Raw genomic sequence first — 22,454 nt, 5'->3', positions numbered from 1 at the left:
CATCGAGCGCTTTTGACTGATTCCGAGTACTCCTTATGCCTTCTTTATGTATTTCCCAAGAACTACTCTTTCGAAACCCCATCTACATCTTCGAGCAAGAAAACCACAAATACCAAGCCGTAAACTTCATAATCATGAGGATCAGTACCACTTATCAATGGGAGACAGAAGAAAAATGTTGCAGCATCAGCGATAAGCTGCACACAGCGTCTGAAGGGCGGACAATCATGAAGGGCGGAGCGTTCGCAAACGCCGCGCGATTAACCACTTTCTTAGTAGGCAAGCGATCGTGAATACGAGTAGTCGTAAGCACAAAAGCCGCTCAATTCATGATGAGTTCATGTGCTACAGTTATGATAATGAAATTCATCTTATTTTACGAGAACAACAATCTGTCAATGTTAATTCAGCATATCCCAATGCAAAAAAAAATTGATAAGCTGAATGATAGAAACATAACAAAAACAAATTTAAAAAGAAAGTCAGATAATCACTCTTGTCTTTGATCGTCCCAGTTTTTTTCTGGAAAATGAACAAAAGAGACGTCGTTCGTATTGTTAAACAAACACAATGACAAACACAATCTGACAAACATGGTACGAAAGTGTGTGTGTGTAAATAACCGTTTCGCGGGGGAACAGACAGCACCAGCTGGGCGCAAGCACGATCAACAACGTATATACATGATAAAAGAGACATTACATGCAAAATAAAACATATGCGCGAATGCTAGTCTGATTATGGAACCCCTGTGTATGAGAAGAACGTTGCCGTTGACTTTCGACTGTGACATTCTAACAAGAAATTCGTCAATAGAATATACAGTATATCAATTCGTAAGTACGAGGTGAAGGAATAAGTGAGATGAAGTCTGGAAAAAAAGACACAACAAAGACACGAAATCTGGCTAGAAAACTGTTGGCAGCGGTCAGACACTGGGAGGAACGTAGTTCGGCTGCGACGACACGAAGTAATCATCAAAAAAGTGAAAGAGATGGTCAAACGTTGGTCTTCTATCCGGTATTTTATCCCAGCACTTCAACATCACCTGAAATTTAATAGAAGCGTATTTTCGCTAACAATTCGACCGATTATTTACGTTAAATACAGCCTATTAAGCGTCACAACATCAATAAAATGTGCTAACCTCGTTATATATTTGTTCGGGGCAGCCACGAGGCATCGGCATGCGATAACCAATTTCCACTTGCTCAACAACTTCGCGATTATGCATACCTGTGAACAATAATAACACTCAACATAAAAGCATCTAATAAAAAACAAATCAATAGAGGGAAAGGTACGGTCATCGTAGGACGAGTTGCAACTTGACGATGAGACGCGACCAAGATGTGTACATGGCTGAGTTTATAGATGCAAAAACCTCTTTCGACCTATTTTCTTTTTTCTTCTATAGTTTTCACCATTCTGTTCGTGTTATAGTGTACGTTTACGTAGTCTTAACAAAGTCTTTTCCATTAGCTTGATAAGCTTGTTTTGTCCCTAGGTAGCCTCTAAGATCTTTGTTCCTAGATTCAATTAGAGTCCTTTTTGTGTACTTCTGCGTGATTGTCGTTTATTGTACTCGTAGTCGCAGTAAAATCCCATAATCCATCCTAAAAAAAAGCTATCCATGCACATTTACACAAAAAGGAGGGCAGAAACCCAATTCCAGCGAACTGAAGTTTTTGAGGAAATGCCTTGCAATCAGACTGAACTTCTCTGAACTAGCAAAGCAAGGTCTAATTCGCACTGCAACAGCGAAGGATGAAAATCGAGCCAAAAAATGGGAAAAAAAACTAAAACCCTACAAACCACCATCTTAGAGGTCCCATAGAAGCAAGTATAGATAGAGCTAATCGAACGATAAAAGTACTGGAAAAGAAATACATTACGACTATGCGGCCTTATTCATACACTATTTTACGAAAAAAAAACAAAATAAAGAAGAACCTCAAAAAGCAAAAAGGAAATATATCTGGAGAGTTTTCCACCTACATCACAGAATGATCAGCGCACGTATTCACCGCGGATGAGTCGCATCATCATGTTAGAACACATTTCACGCGAATGTATACCTTATGTATCTGTGAGAGCTCTTTGCCCTCATAATTTTCGTTCAACACAACAACATTCTACTGAAACATTCCACAAGTACAGCTACTTTACTAGTAATCAAATAAATCCCACGGAATTGGAACATCCATTTCTTTTAACTATACTGATCCCTCCAACAAATAAAGTCGTATTTGAGGGGAAAAAACAGACGCAGAAATACTGGTGCTCCAAATACCCAAGAAGAAATGCCCACAAACCGAGAGGAGCAGATCAGACGTTCAAGGCGTTGAAAGCCTCCAAGATAGGTGTTTTCAAAAGAATTCACGAATCACGTTCTACCGTATTCCGCATTCAATTAAGTGTCTAATAACTAAACAAACTAAACCAAGTTTTTGGCTTGAAATTTCAGGCTAAAACTATTTCCATCGACCACACTTGTGAGCTAAAATTATGAGAAAGATGAAGAAGAGAGTGTTTGCTATGTAAACATATCGAACGTCGATACGAAAACACATTATGCATGATCCACATGACCAGTGAAATGGGAAGAATTCAAACTTGAAGTACTTCCCTTCCAGCCATGATTCAGATCCTTGCAACTAATTATCGGTCGACAAGAAAAACATGTGCAAGACAGTGGACAAAAAGTTTCTTTCAAGAAGCAGATAATACAAACCAGGATACGGCACTTGTCCTTTGGTCATGATTTCATAGAGCAGGATGCCGTATGACCACACGTCACTCTTCACAGTGAAGTTGCCACAAGTAGCGGCTTCCGGTGCTGTCCATTTGATGGGGAATTTCGCGCCTGTTCGCGCCTCATATATGTCTTCCTCCATTAGTTTTCGTGCTAATCCAAAATCTGCGACCTGCAAAAAAGTTTGATCGATTAGTTCAGCAGATAAGGTCAAAGAAAAAATATTTATTTTCACATAATGTTCAAGAAATAATTGGTTTTCAACCGTTCCCTACTTCTTTCCCCTATATACAATGAGCTTAACTAGTACTAACTCTGATACTGACATCGCGGTGCCTCACTAGTGGAGCACGCCCATTAAGCCTAACTAACCAACCTACTAACTCTGCTGGTTGACACAACACCAGATTTAACTACTAACTATGGGCAATCGACTTGGTGGACTGCAAAGAAAACGCGAAAAGCCCGAACATGTGGCAATGAAAGTGTCGATGAAACGTGTGAAAGGATTGGAACACGTGAATAAACTTCCAAACTAACTCTAATAGTTTCTCCTCACCATCCCCTCAAAAATTTTGCAGAAAGTGGATTTCGGCCCATTCCACTCTTTGGGTAAGCGTATACAATTGACAGTCTTTTAGATAAAACAAGCAACTACAACTTAGCCTAATCATGTACAATTTCACGAAGAAAAAAAAATTGGATCACTACAGACTAAGACCTTAGAAGCGCCCTAGGAGTGTAAAATAAATGATAAAACCAAATGCAAAAAAAAAAGATATGAAAATTATATAATTATGCAATCTATTTCTACTTACGCAACCGTCACACTAAAAAAAAAGAAAAAGAGAGAAAAACCATAGAAAGCAAAAAGAAACAGGTCCTTTTACGCCGACGGTATTTCATTTCTACCAAATAAAGTGTACAAATAACAGACCATCTCCTCAGATATAGATCAGATACAGATCAGAAAACGAGACAGTCCTCTTCTGCATTTCCTCTTTCATATCGTTAAATCCCACATTTCAACTACTTTTATTCCTTTCGCTTTCTGACATCAAGCAGCAAACACGTGATGTCGGCTGCCTTTTCTTTTCAATCTTTTTATTTTTCTTTCAAAAGGAGCATATCACGGAACTAACAAGGAGATTACGACTATGAGCGTACCCTCGTTCAATTCCCTTTGATCGCCTTGAAAAAAGGCGTGGAACCGGCCATAATTCCAACGAGTTATGTTGGAACCCGCCTCTCCTGTACATTTTCACCAGCATATTCGTTGGTTTTAGTTGAATAGGCTGCTGAAGGGGGCGGAGCGTGTACAGGAGTGGAGGGGACCCAATTGGCGCGTTTTCACGTACCTCCTAGGGAGAAACCCCATTACCCACGCAGTTTTTTTCAAAGGATGATTAGGGAGAAACGAGCGGTGACGCGCTCAAGCTCGCAATCTAAACCCCGAATTCGCACACAAAGACTCCAACATCGGCAGTTTCGTGATATACTGCCTTTAATGATTCCCTTCACGACAACGTGAAAAGGATCTCATGACGTATCGTGAGGGATTGTATACCTGCAGCTCTCAGGGTTAGTTCATAACACAAACAAATAGGAAAGAAAACACATAGGAGAAAAAAGAACAAAGAAAGGATATCAGGGAGGGCCGAATCAAAAAGCATTTAGACTTCAGCCCAGCGTATTATCCCGAAGCTTAAAATGCTGTTTGTACAATTTTTGAATTCCCGCTTTATTAATTAGATAATTCTGATTGGCTCACTTCTAGTGCTATGCTACAGTATATCTATGCCACAATAGACTCTTCCCTTTCATTAACTTATACTTTTCAAAAAGAAATTACGTGTACAGTTATGGTTGTTTTAGACTGTTGCTGGAAGAATTAGCTGAGGCATTTTGAATGCATTTTATCTAACAACAGCACTTCAAGTGACTACGTCATTGAAAATTAGTCCTCATAAAAGCTCAACATCCTTTTGCTCATAATAATCGAGGCAAACCGTAGTTTCGTTAGAATCTTTTTTTTTCGCTCAATTGTTATATAATTTTCATTAGACCCCGGTTTCCGGTAGCTTGCATAGATGTCACGGACCAACATCAGAAAGATAGATATAGAAGAAAAAAAAGACACAATTTGAATAATCAACACTTTAAATAAGCGCAACAATCCATTCGTCGCATGATATTATCGTAGAAACAGGGAACCATTCACCATCGATAGTAAAAACTGGTATTGATGTTGAAGTAAATAGATTAAACAATTTTTTTTACACTGAAGAATTCGAACGACAAAATTTTTCCGTGGAAAATTTGTTTAGTATAGCAAATCGGGACAAGGAAATTGCGAAAGAGATAATCAAAAAGAATTTCCTCACCTTCAGGACAGTAGTTTAAATATACATGGATTAATGATTTACAAGAGCAGGGTGAAGCAAAAAAATCGATCATAGAAATTTCATTTTCAACAGTACTTTGCAAGTACTTTGGAAATGTTTCCGCATCAGTCCACTCGAATTTCAATCTTATTCAACGTACCGACACTGTATCAACAATCGGTAGTAGTTGATTCGACCAGTATTGGACCGATAACTACGGAGAGGATTATATGGGTGTACAAGCCCCCACATATAGAGTTAAATTGTTAGAAGGAACTACAACATCATGGACAAATAGATGGTAAAACATGTCTGAACAGTTTCTATTTATAAATCGCACATGTTGACAAACACCTTCTTATGTCAAAGCCCGCACGATCTAATATGAACAGATTTCAGCCGTTAGTTTAGTGCTTTTTTACATGTTCACTGTGTATGACTCAAATCGACTACACCAAGTTGATGAACTTATAGGCTTCATGTAACGTCTTCTTAGAGTTTCCAGCAGAATTAATCATTTTATGACTCCGGTCAGAAAAAAAGGAGTCATTATTTACGAGGAAAAAAAGTCACCTTAACAACTGGAACACCACTGATCTTTTCTCCCACAAGAACATTTCTCGCTGCCAGATCACGATGCACCAGTTTTCTTTCTTCCAAATACATCATTCCATTGGCAATCTGTTGTTAAAAAAGAATTTGATTCCCTAACTTCCTTACAGATCGAGAAAAGGCCAATTATGTACCTGTGCAGCCATGTCAACCAAGGCTTGTATTCCCAGAGCAGCGCCTTCGTTCCTCAGGTAATGCAGAAGCGAACCATTGCACATGTATTCTGTGATTATGTAAAACGGTTCTTCTCTGGTGCACACGGCATAAAGCTTGACCAGATTGGGATGATCGCACTGTTTCATGATCTGAGCTTCCCTGAAACCAATGATGGGATCAAAAAAGTGATGACTTTATCCACAAAAAGTACGTTATTGTAAAATGTAATTCACTGCGGATAAAATCTACAAGTTGTGTCTTACAATAACACCAATATCGAGAAAAAAAAGAATCCTTTTCATTGAACAGCCGGGTCGAACGTACTGTTAAAGGGTTACGTCTCAGGTGGACGCGCACAATGGTTCGTCTCAAACTGGCTTTTCGGAGCTCTTTTTTTCTTGTTTTTGATTTCATTTCGCATATTGCATAGATTAGTGTACGTGATCATTGAAAACCCTTTTGCTTTAGCTCTATCTTCTTTTTTTGCTGCTATGACGCATCTATGCTTTCAGTTTGCAGGGACCGGATTTATGCTCCGTTTTTCTCGTGTTATTGTGGGTGATTATCGTTTCTGTGGTCGCACCTGTAGCAAAGGCTCAAAATCTGACCAGAAAGAATGCAAATCACCCACAATTACAGGAAAAAGTGCGGTAAAAATATGTACAAAATGGTGTCTTCGAGGAAAAATCCCGGCAGCAGATGAAAATATTAAAGCGGTAGATAAGGATTTTCATGTTATCACGACTACAAAAGATGCTAATGGTTTGGAGTAGAAATCCAATCCCTATTAGGCACACTCTTCGAGATGACTTTAGAGCAAAAGTAATGACAAAACTAATGGAGAAAGAATTTGGTGAAATATTGTAATCCTATTCCTGCATAATTATGCAAGGAAGAATTTTGAAAAAAAAAACTATCAAAAAAACGAGAAAAAAGAAAAGCTCCGAGGATGTTATCGTGGTCGATGGATATGGACTGGCCTGGCTTCACCGAGAACGTAACACTGCACCCCGTTACAACGCGTCCGACGCTGACCGTACAATGTAGTGTTTACTAGCAATTCGTGATAATTTCCTAATTTTTTTTCTCAAAGAATATATTTATCATGCGTAATAGTGCAGTGCTATTTTCAAACATTCGAAGTGTGCAGTTTTCCTCCATGGAAAAGAAACGGCAACAAATAGAAAAGGGGCAAAATACCTACCCCAAAAATGCTTCTGGAGACATCGTTCCCGGCTTCATTGTCTTGATAGCGACTTCGACGATTCCGCGCCATTTCCCGTACCAAACCTGATATCATATGAAAGTAAATGTTGGAAAAACATAGTATATGCGACTTCGTGTGTACGTGACGTAGTTTTCAAACATCAAAATACTATTTAAAAAATTATACGCGATCAAAAAGAGGACTCAAACTTAAAAAAGAGATAACTGAATCAGTGCATCCTGAAGGAAGTGCAAAAACTACGTTTTGTCAACTATAATGACTACGTTACTTCAAATACAATGTAGAAATTAGTTTGTTTTCAGAATTTTGGTTCATGAAAATATTTTCAATCCTCTTCCTTTTGTTTCTTGACCGTCAATCCACTCAAAACTGTTCTTCACCCTCTCAATGAAAATTACTCTTTTTTAGATTGAAATGTGCTTCGTTCTACTTGTCTCTTTTTAGTAAACTGTTTTTCCTCTCTACGCGAGAACTACATGTGCTAAAAAGTTAAAATCCGAACAATTCCTCCGAAAGAATGAGAGCGCGCTTACTTCACCAAAATTGCCGTCACCGAGTTTCCTCTTCAACTGCAACTGATTCCTAGGAATTTCCCAATTCTGTTGAGTATCATGACTAAGATCCGGACGGGTTGGCGCAATCCGTGGGGCGGGGAATGTTAATTGGCAACATAACCCGTCAGCCATCTCTGAAAGGTGTTTATCAAACTCGTATGCCTTCAATTAGAACTAAAGTCCGCGTTAAACTACCAGAATAATAGGCGACAAGTTCCTGCAAGGTTCGGAAAGTCCTTCGTGTGGTAATAAAGAAGCCTTGGTCGTGATCGAGCCGTTTGATCTTATAATGTTTAACGGATCCTATAAAGAGACGAATTGTGAAAATCACTTGAATTCAGCAAAATTCAATACCTCCTCGAATGTCATCCGAATCCCGAATAGTCAGTGCAAATTCTCGTCCATCAGCTTCCCTTTCACGTATCAAGAATGTTCCTTTAGGTAAATTATTCGCTAAAACCAGTCGCTCGGCTCGGTTCCTGGGAATTTTCCCGGCATACCACCTGTAACGTTCCATTAGGGTAACATCTGACAATGACAAACCTGTATGGAACGAGTTCTTCAAAAGAATCGCACATACACTTCAGAGAAACAAAAACCTACTCCTCGCTCTCGATCGTTTGCTGTTTCGCTACGAAGTTTCTCGGTACATATCCAGTATTTCCTGTGCGCTGATGACGTACGTACCACCAGTCACAATTACTGAAACTTCGAAAATTACAGGTATATTCCAAAATTTAAAGGATGGTTCTAAAATGGCAATGAATAAAAATGGCTAAAGAAAACCTTTTTCAGTGAATAATTCTGCGAAATTCCCTAAAGTTATAAATGAGAATCCAGTTATTCGAAGAAAAATTGAGAATCAGCGAGAAAAACCACAATTTGTCCATTCACTTCCAAACTTTTCCGCATATGACTAAAGTGATAGAATCTCAACCTCATCTGTTTCACACGAAATAGATGCCTGCGTTTCATCGCAGAAGTTCCCTAAGTGTTTTGCAGTTGTTTGAGGAAAGCGTGTGCGTATCACATCCATGACACCGTTATAACATTAACTCTTTCCTTCTTGTACAGATCCTTGAAGCAGACTGGACTGCAGAAACAGGGGGATTGATGTCTTTTAGCAACAAATTCGAAATCTTATCAAGAATACAAGTTATTAGCACCACAACATTGATTTCCGAATTACCAAAGCGAGATAAGAAACATGGATTTATGAAAAAAGAAAAATGTAACGCAGTATGTCTGTACGCTAAAATACGATATAAACTATGCACAGTATAAAAGCGACTTCGGAGACACTCTAAAAAACCCGTCGAACCTTTGGTTGGAAAAAGAGCTTAAAAGGTCTCAAACGCAAACTTTGCCAACCTTTCTACAGATACTGTAGCGACAACGCATTGATTGGATTTCTCATGTGCAGTTTCAAGCTCAATATGAGGACAACAAGCGACATAGCATGGGGAAGGTAGTAGGGTAACCTGAGTTGCGAAGAACCAATACAACATCAAAGTCTGCGCTAAAAACGCAATGATTACTGCAATGGACTGCAACGGCGACTGTACCTCAACAGGGTATAGTAGGATCAAAACGACATGAAGCACGGCGCAGTTGTGGCTACATTCGAAGCGGCGCGGCGGAAGCTAGCGGTTAGGATCAAGCGGGGACCCTTGATTCATGCATTGCTGCGGTTCGCGATGGTCCCATTTCGATTCCAACTACTTTCTCCATCGCATCGCTTGGAGCGCATCCGCTTACGCAACTACACCGCGCTTCATGTCGTCTTTGCCCGACTATGGATGATTTGGCATAGCATAGATGTTACAGTCAGTCTGAAACATATTACAATGTGACGACGCAGCACGTTCTCGCTAAAGGCGTAAGGCGAGCTACTTCTGCAGTATACGGAAAACTCCTGCCTCTTCTCTTTCCGTTTTTTTAAATGGTTTTTATTGTTTTTCTTCCCTCCTATAATAGTGTATGAATATGTTTACGTAAGCTTAACAAAATCTTTATAATTTATTTGCTCCTAGGATGCCTCTAAGATCTTAGTTTGGCGGGGGATTCAATTTCTGTCCCATTTTTTGTGTAAAACTAAATGAATGATCAAAAAAGTTCTTTACGCGCTGAAATGCACTGTCATGGAAAGTTATGAACAAATTTAAATAGCGAGACTGTAAAAATAACGGTAGACAAGAAGGTAGAACTAATTCTCGATTGTCTCACTCGGAGTACGAAGTAAGCAGGAACAGCAAAATGCAGCACTAAACCACGGGAAGCACTGGAGCGCATCGTGTAAAAAGGCTCCCGTAGCTATGTGAACATGTTCCCGAATATACGTTGCCAGAGTAATTAGAGATGGTATGTCATTCAAAAGAAGTTCGTCGCTGTCACTATATTCGCTGATTCTGTCTGCAAATCGCAGATCGCACACGGTATTCCTTGTGCGTTGAAAAGGATCCTGGTGTCCATCAATAATGAAAGAATTTTTTTCAAGTACGCTAGGATAGACGAGCTTCATCAGCTATTGAAATATTTCAGGATCTCAGATGCATTTACTGAAATTTTCCGACATCTTCCAGGAGCGCTTTTAGCTTCCAGTTGCTTTTGGTACGGTAACAAATTTGAGGTCAATTTACATTACACATATCTCTCCTAAGAAGTGACGGGAATGAGGTTAGTCAATATTCTGCGAATTGCAAGTGTCTCGCAGTGACGTTAACGAACAATGATGGCAGTTTTGGAGCAAATGAGTAAATGGGGAGCGGAAGAAAGTCATGAAATCGTATTTGTTAATCGTAAATGTTGATCGTATGGATTGGAAACAAGTGCATAAGAGAGGGACGTTTTGTATCTTTGACTCCTGCAAAAAAAAAAGAATTTTAAACCTCACAAAGATATTTCAGGAACTCAGAGACATTGACTAAATTTTCTAATATCTTCCAGGAGCGCTTTTAGTGACTGTCGACTTCTACACAATATTTGCTCCTTTACTGTGGATCGCCACACTACTTAATATGTCATCCAGTATTAATTATTGTTTTCCAAACATCATGCACATGTTCAGTTTCTATTCGCACAGTGTAAATAAGGGTGTAGTTTGTAATCATTCCCCCTACTCTCCTGATTGTTTCAGCAATTTTGATAATTTTCCCTACGTAATCTTCTATTCATATTTCCTTGCAACTAGTCTGTGCTTCTATAGCTAGGACAGCATCTATGGTATCTGTATCTCCATGAGAGAGGGTGGATCGTTGCTTAGTCAAGGTCTCTGTTTTTACTGGAGAACGGTAAAGAGGGTCCCGGCGGATTCTCCACGAATGCCTCCGGGACATTACGAAGTGTCCAATGGATATGCCCAGAGGGTACACGAACATATCTCGAGGAGCTCACGCTCCAGTCGTTCATAGTGGCGCAGACAACCGTCTTAGATGCTCTTTTAGCCATAGAGACGCAAAGAACTACAGTTATTAGAAATATGTAAGAAAAAGAAGAGAACGGGAGCGAGTTTTTTCATATTTGAAGCATCCTTCTCTTATATTTCACGTGGTCCCTTTCCTGCTTCTGCTACGATTACAAATTTGAGATGGAGATCACAAGTTTCCAGTGGATGTGTGTGATTCTCCAAAACTATTAAGTAGCTCGTGAATTATATCCTAGTCGGTGACCCAACGTATGAATAGCGATAGGTAAGCAACGAAGGTAAATCTCTTTCTCGCACTAGCGCTAATTGCTCTGCCGAGGCATGATTCGGGGGACGGGGACATGCTCGAAAATCTGCCGGGACCCTCTTTACACGCACCCCTGTTTACTGACGTCCTCTCGGGCAAATCCACTGGATACGTAATATATCTCGGATGTGTTCATGGCAAAATCTACTGGAACTTCTTTCTCGCACTTTTAAGTGATTTGTGTTGCTACGATCCCCACGGGTGTACATCAGAAGGGACTCATGTCGTCTGTCACACATCTTAACATTGTGGAATTTAAATTGCCATAATCTCTGCACTTATACGGAGCGAATTTGAATATCTGGCGAATAATTTCTGCTTTAAATTCTCCTGTAGGTGGCTCACCTTAACGAATATTATTTACTAAGAATACTATAGAAGCGGTAGAGTAGGGACCTGATCTCACACTAAATACTAAGCGTAAGATCAGTGCTAATATCCCACTTGTCGCCTTCTTAATCAATTAGTCAGTTTCAGTTTCGCTTCCTGTTATTTTATCATTCTTAGAAGAATAGCTCCTTCTACCATCACTTGCATTCAGCCATCGTCGTTCACAGACAAGTTTCTCATTGTCAACTTCATGTTTTATTATCTCATTTCCTTATAAGTTAGTTTCATCAACTCATCCAAATAGAGTATCACGCGCTTTCGGTGAAAGCGATGAGTGGAGACTAAGGATGAGTGCGCCTGAGGTAGCGCCAATCGCTGCTGACGCACACATCGGCTGCTGCTGGTTCGCTTAGGCTTCTTCTATGCGCCTACAATCCCAACTCCCCTTACCTGCACATTTACAAGCAACAAGCTATCTCATTTCATCAAATCCTTAGATCTAGCATCCGCGAACTGATCTGACTGGTGAATGTCATCGCCTATATCAGTTATCAGTATCATCAGTTCGCGGATAATGTTACGATAAGCCAGATCAATTCGAATGTGTTGCAACGGTGAAAACAAAATAAAGCTACTTTGATTCATAGTAAAAGAAACCGATAGCGTGAAAGGACACCCTGCAACAACTGCCTTCAACGTCTAAATATCTAAAACTTTCTCTACTATGAAAACGATTTTTGCTTTACTACGCTCTCTCTCTCTCTCGAACTGAAGTAATGAATCAAAGTAGCTTTATTTCGCTGAAGCGAAAAAGCGCTAAGCGTTCGCCATTTCTTTGCTATGCGTTTTGTCTCTTGAGTTCTAGAAGAAAACACAAAGAAAGTGGCAGTGTCAGAGCCAATGTGGACATAGTCACAAAAACTCACCTCTGGTCTAAAAGGTACATGATGTCGCCCTTTTTGAAGCTAAGGTCGCCATCGGCTCGGGAATCGTATGCATAGAGCGCAACCAGAATTTCTTTGTCTGAAATTGGAAAAAAATACAATGAAAATGTCGACATCAAGATGATGGTATTCAAGATGTTGGAAAAAACTATGAAGAAAACTAAAAATGAGAAATCTCAATAGCTGTTCGAACGACGAAGCTGATATGGTAGGATAAGTGATTAACTAACATAACTGAGTACTATTTAACAACAAGAAACATAGGACACATACATGTAGTAAAGACTACAAAAAACCGTAAGGTAACCAATAACCCTAACATTCCAGTAGCATCAATAACAAGAAGATGGTTGTCCTGAAAGAACATGTATGCTTCCAAGGCACCACATCTGTAGACAAGTTCTCTCCACAGAAAAAAAAATGAGAAACGATCGCATTAGCAACTTTTTCGCTGCTATAATGCCATGAACAAGAATTATTATCGCATAAGAGTGACGACAATGTTTGCTTTTAATTAGCGACTGCGACCTAAAAGCGAGTAAGTTGCCTTCGCAGCAATAAAAACTGCAAGTATTATGCTTACTGCTCCCCTCGGTTAACGTTTTCGTCACAGGATATAGTCGAATTAAAAAAAAAAACTTGACGCTCAGTGCAGTTGCGTAAGTCGCTGTGCTCCAGTCGGCCTGGTGGAACTAGTGGATAGGATCGAGACAGAATCACTGCGAAGTGCAGCGATGAGTGCTGCTAGCAATAATCCCCTTTCCATAAACCGAAACCCCTGCACTACCGCTCTGAATGCAGGCACTTACGCAGCTGCACCGAGTCTTGTTGACCCAACTATTAAAGTTTCTAGCGTACCAATCCACAAGGGATGCGCCAACGCGTTTTGCTGTAATTCGCAATCGTAAAACTGAGGTTTGGAACCCATGTTGGCCTATACAATGACTTGCGGTAGCCAGCCGATGACCAAGACGGAGTTTTTATCCTCGCAGACGAGTCTGCTACCAATTTATCGACCACAGAGGGATGAAGGACTTGGTTGGGACTAAGGCGGTTTCGAACGATCGACCGTGCGGTCACAGCGGTACCTCTTGCCACCCGACCCGACTATAGCATTGGAAAAATCACACAGAAACCCATATATTGTTGACTTGTAGCATAGGATCTCCCATTTTGAACAGGATTATACTATTCTGATAACAATAACAGAAGCTAAATCAATTCTTCAAAAAAGGAATAGAATGGGAATTGTAATATGTTAAACTTGGTTGCATAGAGCCTAGTAACACTACTTATTCGGAACAACAATTCGCACACAAAAAAATGGTTACCAACGAATGTTAACGAAACGTATACACCACTGTTTCATCGCGATACTAACCGAATATAGTTCCTCTTACCTAAAATAAATGCGTAGTAGTAAACTTAGAGGAACACAAATCAAGAGAACGAGGTTAACTTTCTATTCCTCGAATAATTCTTCTGACTCATCAAAATACTTACAGAATTGACTATGAAAGACGTAGTAAAAGAAAACATCCGTCCTTGTCAAAGATGATTCAAACTGAACGGTAGAGAGTCGCATTTATGTTCCTTGTTAGCAGCACAAGAAACTCTTGATTCAGTAGTGTGACTTTAGATTCGGGGAACGGAGGCAATACATTATATCCATGGACGTCTTAAATACCAAAGACGATCAGTCGTACTGTTCTACCTCCTCAATAATACGGCTGACAGGTCAAGCGAGCCAGCAATTTTACAGTATCTGAGTCGTACCCAGAAAAAAAACCAGAACCGTTCTTCGTCTTATTGGTGTTATGCATAAAGTTTAAGGAAAACGTACAAAACGCAGCGGAAATTAAATCCAAGATATAGATTCTATTCCTTCCTATCTTTAGTTGCATATGAAAGAAATAAAGCTAAGCAATAACATTCTCAATTTCGAGTGAAACAGCGGTTCCAATTAAAAATACGAATTTGACTTTCACCTTGATGGTAATGAAAGACAAACGTTGCGTTTGGTAAGCTAGATTCAAACTGAAAAATATTCTCTACATCACTTATGCTACTTACGGATTTCTAAACACTTCAATTAGTCCTGCGATAAAACTGAAAACATGGGCGATTTCCCGTGAATCACTTTGAAAAATGTATATGTATGTATGCGTATGTAAGCTACGTCAAGAAACTCCCAGAAAATGAAACCATTTTGACGCCTTCATCACTTAAAGGTATCACCCCACGAATCTGAGGTGGTACGGATTTCAGGTGGAGTATTCGTATACGGGATCGTAGATTATGAAGAAAAGGGTGATTTCGTCCATTTCTTCCTAATTGCTAATTGGCTTCGAGCGTTCTGGCGCGCTACTTTCTACAACGGGTTCCATTGGAGCGCGCCAGCCTTGTGCACGCGCCGCAACTTCCCGACCGTTTTTTACGGCAATTAGGAAGAATGGACGAAACCACCCCCCTCTCCATACTCTACTATGCCGTATACGAATACTCCACCTGAAACCCGTATCACCTCAGATTCGTGGGATGATGCCTTCAATTTCGTAAATGAAAACAGCCACTTCAATGAGTTTGAGGGATGACGCATGCTCATTGAGAGAATCGATCCGGGATTTTAGGCAATCTCAGGGCAGGGAAGTTTTTTTATCCAAGCAAGGAAGGAAGGAAGGAAACCAGACCACACAATCTGTTTTATGTTAGTTCTCAAAATCCAGGATGGGTCAATCAAACTGCATGTTGGGACAAAACTTGTATTGAAAGGAGAGAGGATCTGTGGGTCCCTATGCAGTTGCAGTTGGTGAAGCTAGTGGATGGGATTGAGATGAGACCATCGCGAACAGCAACCATGAATAATATTAACAAGGGACTCCTAACGGCTACGCTCTACCGCATCGCCTCAAGCTCATCCACATACTCAATTGCACCGAGTTTCATGCAGTTTCAACCAGACTACACCAGAGATGCTCAAGCAACTGCATCAGCCCTCACACCGTTTTGACTCGACTGCACTAGAGTACCAACTGCGACATCTGTAAGTGCAATTTATGTTAATGAAAGCATGCATGTATGTAAAGAGCGTACATCGGAAACTGGGACATGTTCGGAACTACAGTAGGAAGGATGGAAAAGGAACAATGAAGAGCTGAGAAAGCGGGAAACCCTGTGGGTTGCAGCAGATGTATAGCTTTTTTTTGGAGACTTTTGTGGTTTTTGGAGACGAAGTGGTTTCTGCAGGTTGAAACTTTGTTTGTTTCTGTTATGCTTACGATTCCAGCACATCCGCATATTCCAACCAAATTTTGCGTACGAATTCCATGGTGAGTGGTGGATCAAACAAACTACCTTTTGGTATGTAAAGGGTTGTATTTTCTTCCATTTTCCTTCATTCACTTCATGTTAACTTCAATTTCGAGGTCTTCGCAAACGAACGCAAACGGTGTTCACGACTAGGATGTGGGGTCAAAACGACAGGAAGTTCAATGAAGCTGGATAGGCATAGATGCGAAAGTCGGAGCCGATGGTCGGACTCCTTCACTTTTAAACGGTTGGCGAAATTACCCCCTTCACTTTTGGACTCACTTCACTTTTGGACGACTGGCGAAAGGACCCCCTTCACTTAAGCATGAGCTCAAGTGAAGGAGGTAAACTCCCTTCACCTGAGCTCATGGGGTGGGTCCGGCTTCTCCCTATCGCACCTATGTGCGTAAGCGGCTGCGCTCGAAGCAATGCACATGAGTTCAGCAGTTAAGGTCGAGCATGGAACCTCGTTAGCACCACTCATCGCTGCAGTTCGCGATGCTAGATTCATCGCGCCGCTTCGACCGCAATTGTCTACTTGTCTACCATGTTTCATGTGGTTTTGACCCGACTAGATCTTGGGTCTTGTAACTACTGAAAGCTCAGCAAAGGATCTTCGCTCGAAATAAAATGTTCACTTTAAAAGATGCTTATATATTATTGCTCTAAGTCTAAAATCTTATATCGACAGTTAGTAATGTAATGATGCAAACATTCCTAACATCCTCCATACCGGTTATCAAGAACACTGCAATTAGATTTTCCCATGAAAAATGGTTAGCATCGATGTAGGTTACATAATGAGGATTAATGAAGATCTAGTAGACAAACAGAATAAAGGGGGAAAAAACGACGAAAACACAAACACTAAAAAATCTGACCTGACTGCGCAGTACGTTGCGGAGTTGAATGATCGACCAAATGTCCCTCTCGATCTCCGGCATTGTTCACGAGATACATCGTCTGTGGTGTGGAATTGAACTTCGTGGCATCGACGCGTTCAAGCATACTTGCGCCATGACTGTCGCTTGACGATGCCCCACGATGACGTGAAAAGCACGCTCCCATCGTAATTGTGTTACCTACAAAAATCACCTCTGTTAAATGCAATGCAAATGGAAAATCCTAACAGGAAACAGGACAACACCACCCGCAACTACTTTCGTAGCGATAAAATTGGGTCATGAAACAGCGCTGTTAAAGAAAAGAAAATTGATGATAATTGCTTGCAAACGAATTGAAGAACTCACCTTAAAAGGAACCTATAGGTGGGATATGCGAAGGAGACACTAAACTACCACATTACCCGTATGACGCTGTGTTATCTGAAAGAAAACGCGTTTTTCACGATACGGATAGAGAGAAGGTTCGCATCCGATAACAATTGAATGTATTACGAACGTGAGAAAGGTAGCTGACGTAAACAAAGTCGCTGTACACATCTTCAATAATAATAGTAATAATTTGAAAAGAAAAACTGTGAAAACTACTCTTATTTTAAGGCAATAAACATTACTCTCCGACTTTTCCCAAATAGCGAAAAAAACGAGATACGAGAGATAAATGTCGATTAGAAGTTCATCGCACTTCACTGGTAAAGCAGGAAGGCACTTCAGAAAGATGAACTGACTGTGACATAAGCATAGGTCATGTCACCATCATGAGCAAACTGTTTAATGACATCGAAAATAAGACGAAGTGTGACTATAAAAGGAAATAAAGCTGTAGCTTCGAATTCACATTAATTACATGATGCAAACACGTATATATCCTTGTGTGCGCATAGAAACCCCATAATGAAAAGCAAATACACTAAAATACGCCTCGTGTCCTCGATATCGAATTTGAACTGAGTTTCCGAACGAACATGATTTATTTCGAAGTCAATATAACCATGTTTTGCTAGAATTTCAATAGAATCTTAAAAACACCACATATATGTACTTCCATACTTGAGAACTACATCAAACTCATAGGAAAAAAAAACCGACAAATCCTTCAATAAAGGCATAGTGATGAGTATGGAGAAGTGGAAAACGTGAAAAATAGGGTCAACCAAACGAAGCAATAAGATTATTTAGAAAATCGATCAAAGGGAGTAACAACAAGATTTTGGAAAAATGTATTTCAGGTGTCGAGATGCATAGACACTATCGACGCGACAGATTAGGATCACAAACAAATGAAATTGTCGGAGAAGACACAAAGAGCAGATATAGAGCGAAGGAGATTCGCAAGGAACTTACGCAAACCATAGAAACGATTGCTTATATACCTATGAGGATGCCGATGGGACACCATGGGTACTGGTATACACATACAATACACAAAAAAATGCGGATATAATCCTGTGAAGAATATCGTGACTGTGAAAGTAAGAATAAAGAATTTGGAATGGAAAACAAAGAACGATATAAATAGTAGAAGAATGGTTGTAACGAGATGTTTGCTCATCCACCTACCGTGTTCCCCATTGAGAGCGACAATTCCCCCATCAATATCCGAATTTTTTAACAGTCGTGCAGCTCAGTGTCACTCAGCCAACATTTCGCCGACAACGTCAACAAATAATAACTGAAAAACATAAACAAAGGAAGAAGGATAAACTTGTAGTAGTTGGAAATAAAAAGGATTGTCGAAAATATAGTATCGGAGTTCTTCTTCATGCAAGAAATAGCGATAAGAGCGCATATCGATCAAATTAATCTCCATTTCGGGTCCCGAATGACGTTAGCGCATTTCCAACTTCACAGCGAACAGACTTTCCTCAATAAAAACACCTGTTGTCACCGATCAACGCTAAAGCTTTTAGACTATTTGACCAATTTCTAATGAAAATAGCAGGTCAGTGCACTTGTAAAAAAAATTCATCCGAACGTCCAGAAACAGTAAGTTGCCGGTTATGCAATAACGCATTGTGGACGATGTTGTTTTGATAGGATGACTAAGCGAACTGGTAAGCGTTGTGTTGTTTTCATCAACATAAACAGCTTGAGAAAAAAACAATCATATAATCACGGAGTTACAGCTTTTCCCACTACATTATTCAATCGATAGGATTGATTTTTTCTTTCCTGCGTTAAGCGACACGACGACGACGAACACTACACTAGGAGAGAATCGATTGTGAAGGGTTTTCGACGGACCGCCGGCGGCTCGCCGGCCAGAGTGACCTCGTCCGACGGGAGTGCCGAGAGGTGGATAATAGTCGGTGCGGAGTGTAAGAGAGAAGCAGACACATTTAAAGAGAAAGAAGGATTTCCAATGGAATTCGACGTTGAAGCGTGATGATGCGAATCATCATCATCATCATCATCATCATCATCAAATACCAGATCCTCCTCTCTCATCTAATCGCCGATAGTGATCTGTTATCTGGAAAACACAACTAATGGTCGGTTCCTACGTGTTCAGGGAAACGGGAAATAGGCTGCGCAAAGTAATGTCCACGATTTGTGAGGAAACTATCAGAATCACAATCAAAAATCAAAAAAAAAAAAAACACCAGAAGATCACAGTGTACTCATCTATTAGAAACCGCACACGAGGTCCTCCCACCCTGGCTGTTAGCTAACGTTTCGGAAAAACATTTTTCACCTCCTTGAAGGCCTAAAATGTCCAATCGAACAATATTCCAATTGACAGCATTGATCGCAAGTCGTCCAATATCAATGGATTGTGTCGTCATGCCGAAATTTATCGAAAATTGGACATATTGGAAAAAAGCAGTTTTTTTTTCGAGAAATTTCGGTCCTTATTGAACAAGAAAAAAATAGTTTTCCCTCGTTCCTCGAGATAAATTTATACCCCACCCTGCTGTGAGAACGACAAAATCTAAAGGAATGACTAAAAATGACTCAAGTACTGTAATGAATTACCAATGTGACCATTCGGAGCCACTTGCACCATTGTAGAAACGAAACAATACATTACAGAAACGTTAAACTATTCGCCAAAAATGGTCCTGACTTGAACATAGGATTTTTCTCCTTTGAAATCTATTTGAGTTTGATTTCAGCGGTAGAAACTAAAAGGTATGCACGAGATATTCTTCAGGACGCCTTGGCCCTTCGAGTCAGGTTTCCAGGCATTGTGTCCATGCTGAAACAACAACCCACCCGCAGTTATTACTCTCTTCAAATGTTCAAATCAGCCGAAATTTGAAATTAATGAACAACTGGTCCTATTCTGGGACTCAAAAAACAACAAACCACCGCCATAAATACACAAAAAATTTAACGATTCTCTGCTACAGCGTACGAGAGACGGAATAAGGATCTGAACAATGAACTTCGCACCACACATTCGTACACAACGTCCATAAAGATGATAAATGGGCATAGGTCCGACACACGAAAAAAAACAACGTATCAATCTTGTTGACTTAAAAGTAATTAAGGATTACTTTTGATGGAAAATTTAACTGCGAATTAAAAACTAAAAACTGAAGAAAGTTAGAGCTGGAGCGCTTGATTTCGATGGTATGCGTAAGCGTTGGTTGAAAACGGGCACACCCTTCCTTTGTACTGTCCTCTGTAATCCATCTCAAGGTGAACCTTACAGAAAAGAACTTGCATCTCACCCGTGATTGCGAAAGGATCTCTTAGACTTGGAGGAGTTAGTGTCGGCGGTATTTATGAACGTTGAGGGTTTCCCACAGTTTAAAACATAGCTCAGTTTACTGCATAAGTGTCTTATTTGTGTGATGCTTCTTAACATTTCCCCGTAAGAGCTTAATAGCGTAAGCAAACAAGATTTATTGCATACCGTACATAGAAAAGATAAGGGGGTCTTTAAATAAGATCTAATTGCATGCAACTAATGAAGATTAGTTGGAGGTCTAAGAGGATTTCACACGCCTACTATAATCGTGATCAGTGTAGTGATCACAGGCTGACCTATTTGTTAGTTTTGTATCCAAGTATAATCCTCACGTGCAGAATTAACCTACAAAGAGTAGAATAGGCCGGATGGAACGGATCATGTGTCATCAGCCAATCAAGAAGAACAACATCTGCCGCTCCCATACCCAAGAGTCCCCGACTATGACGTCGTTAACGCGTGCATGGCACGGAAACTGCTGGCCTATGCGCAAATAATCTCGCCGCGCGGTGGTTACGCGCGGCAAATTTGCACGCGTCCATAGTTGGCGCCGGGTCAACACAATCGATATCGGTCGGCAACAGGCAGCGCACGCGCGCTCTTGGGCGCCATGGTGAGGCCGGTGTGTGTGTGTGTGTGTGTGTGTGCCGTATCGACACATTGTTCCGTAGCTATGATTCTTTCGCCGCTTCTACTTGCTCTCCTTATTTCCATTACTTTGAATCCAAGTCTGGACAGCAAGATATGCTTGGAGCTTCACGCTCTTTCAGTAGTATGGATGCGTTCCGCGCGCAACCTTCCTTTTGTGCGACCAGTCCAGATTTGAAGTGAACAACTCGAACGATATTGTTTACGTTGATGTTGACGTTGTTCGTTTGACTACTTGAATGCGTCTGAATTAGAAAGAAGTTATGGAAGTATGAGATATTGTACAGTTCTAAAGCGAATAACCTGGATTTTCTAGTCTCTTCTGCGTTTTTTTTTTCTTCTTTACAAAGTTCCTTGTTTTCATCAAACACATACTGATCGTCCAAACTACTCAGTGTTTGGATTTCATATGCAGCGCTTACTGCATGTACTATTTACAAGTATGCCAAAAGAATACTGAGGATAGTAAAAACAGTTGTCCTTTCCAATTATTGATTGGAAAGGTTGTAGTAGCTATTTCCATAGCACTAGATAATAACACTGAGCAGTTCCCAACAATGGGAACTCGTGATCAAGAGCGACAACGTCACTATAAACATTCCGTTGCTACAGTAATAAACGATTCTCGAGTCCTCCAAGAAATCCACGATAAAACACTGAAAAATCGCACCCTAGTTAGAAATAATCATTACGGCAGTTGCTTACAAAATGCCTTGAGAAGTTGGTTAATCATTTTATTTTATTTCTTGCATAGGAATCAAACTGATTTCCTTAAGCTCGAATTGGTAGCTTTCATGTAGAAGAACGAAGAACACCAATAGTGTTCCTTAGGAAAAAGACATCAGTGGAATATAAACTTGGAATCTTTTTTTAAACATAATCCGCAGCACCAAACAGACAATAACGGTACATGTTTGAAAGATTGATATCTGCGAGGGAGGATAATGTGTGAATCGTAGAACGGAATTATTTTGTTGCTCATTTTCACGGCTCCATTTATTTCACAACCTGATCGCTTAACCCCGAGTAGTGGAGTGGATTGAGTCGACCTTTAGGAAGGGCGACGAAGTTTGTATGCGGCCTTTTTTGCGCATCGTAAGAATCTTGTTCTTTTTTTTCGAATTTCTTACGATGTCAACTAGCATCTACTATTATAAAGAACACTTAATTTGCATCCGTATATTGTTAGCTCTAGGGCGGG

At 40.2% G+C, this 22,454-nt stretch overlaps 2 protein-coding genes across 3 annotated transcripts; one reads left to right on the top strand and one right to left on the bottom strand.

Annotated features, from left to right (window-relative positions):
* Positions 1-928: 928 nt before the first annotated feature.
* On the bottom strand, positions 929-21,030 carry RB195_004856 (uncharacterized protein; the record flags this gene model as incomplete). Of its 2 annotated transcripts, XM_064182900.1 has the most annotated exons (16): positions 929-1,048; positions 1,148-1,236; positions 2,735-2,927; positions 5,713-5,820; positions 5,886-6,066; positions 7,112-7,197; positions 7,669-7,823; positions 7,885-7,992; positions 8,044-8,192; positions 8,293-8,391; positions 12,677-12,773; positions 16,885-16,966; positions 17,014-17,085; positions 17,254-17,265; positions 17,302-17,328; positions 18,466-18,498. In XM_064182900.1, the coding sequence occupies 16 exons, from the start codon at positions 18,496-18,498 to the stop codon at positions 929-931; spliced, it is 1,611 nt and encodes a 536-aa protein (XP_064034167.1). The 2 variants fall into 2 exon arrangements, with proteins under 2 accessions (XP_064034167.1, XP_013306003.2); XM_013450549.2 differs by lacking the exons at positions 17,254-17,265; positions 17,302-17,328; positions 18,466-18,498 and adding an exon at positions 20,955-21,030 and having other exon boundaries at positions 16,885-17,085.
* RB195_004857 (uncharacterized protein) lies at positions 15,489-15,704 on the top strand (the record flags this gene model as incomplete). Its single annotated transcript, XM_064182901.1, has 1 exon — positions 15,489-15,704. The coding sequence occupies one exon, from the start codon at positions 15,489-15,491 to the stop codon at positions 15,702-15,704; it is 216 nt and encodes a 71-aa protein (XP_064034168.1).
* Positions 21,031-22,454: the final 1,424 nt, after the last annotated feature.

Source organism: Necator americanus, chromosome I (assembly GCF_031761385.1).
Source record: "Necator americanus strain Aroian chromosome I, whole genome shotgun sequence".
NCBI classification, from domain to species: Eukaryota; Metazoa; Nematoda; class Chromadorea; order Rhabditida; family Ancylostomatidae; genus Necator; species Necator americanus.
Note: the sequence above shows the minus strand (reverse complement) of the source record. Positions and strands in the feature narration are given on the sequence as shown.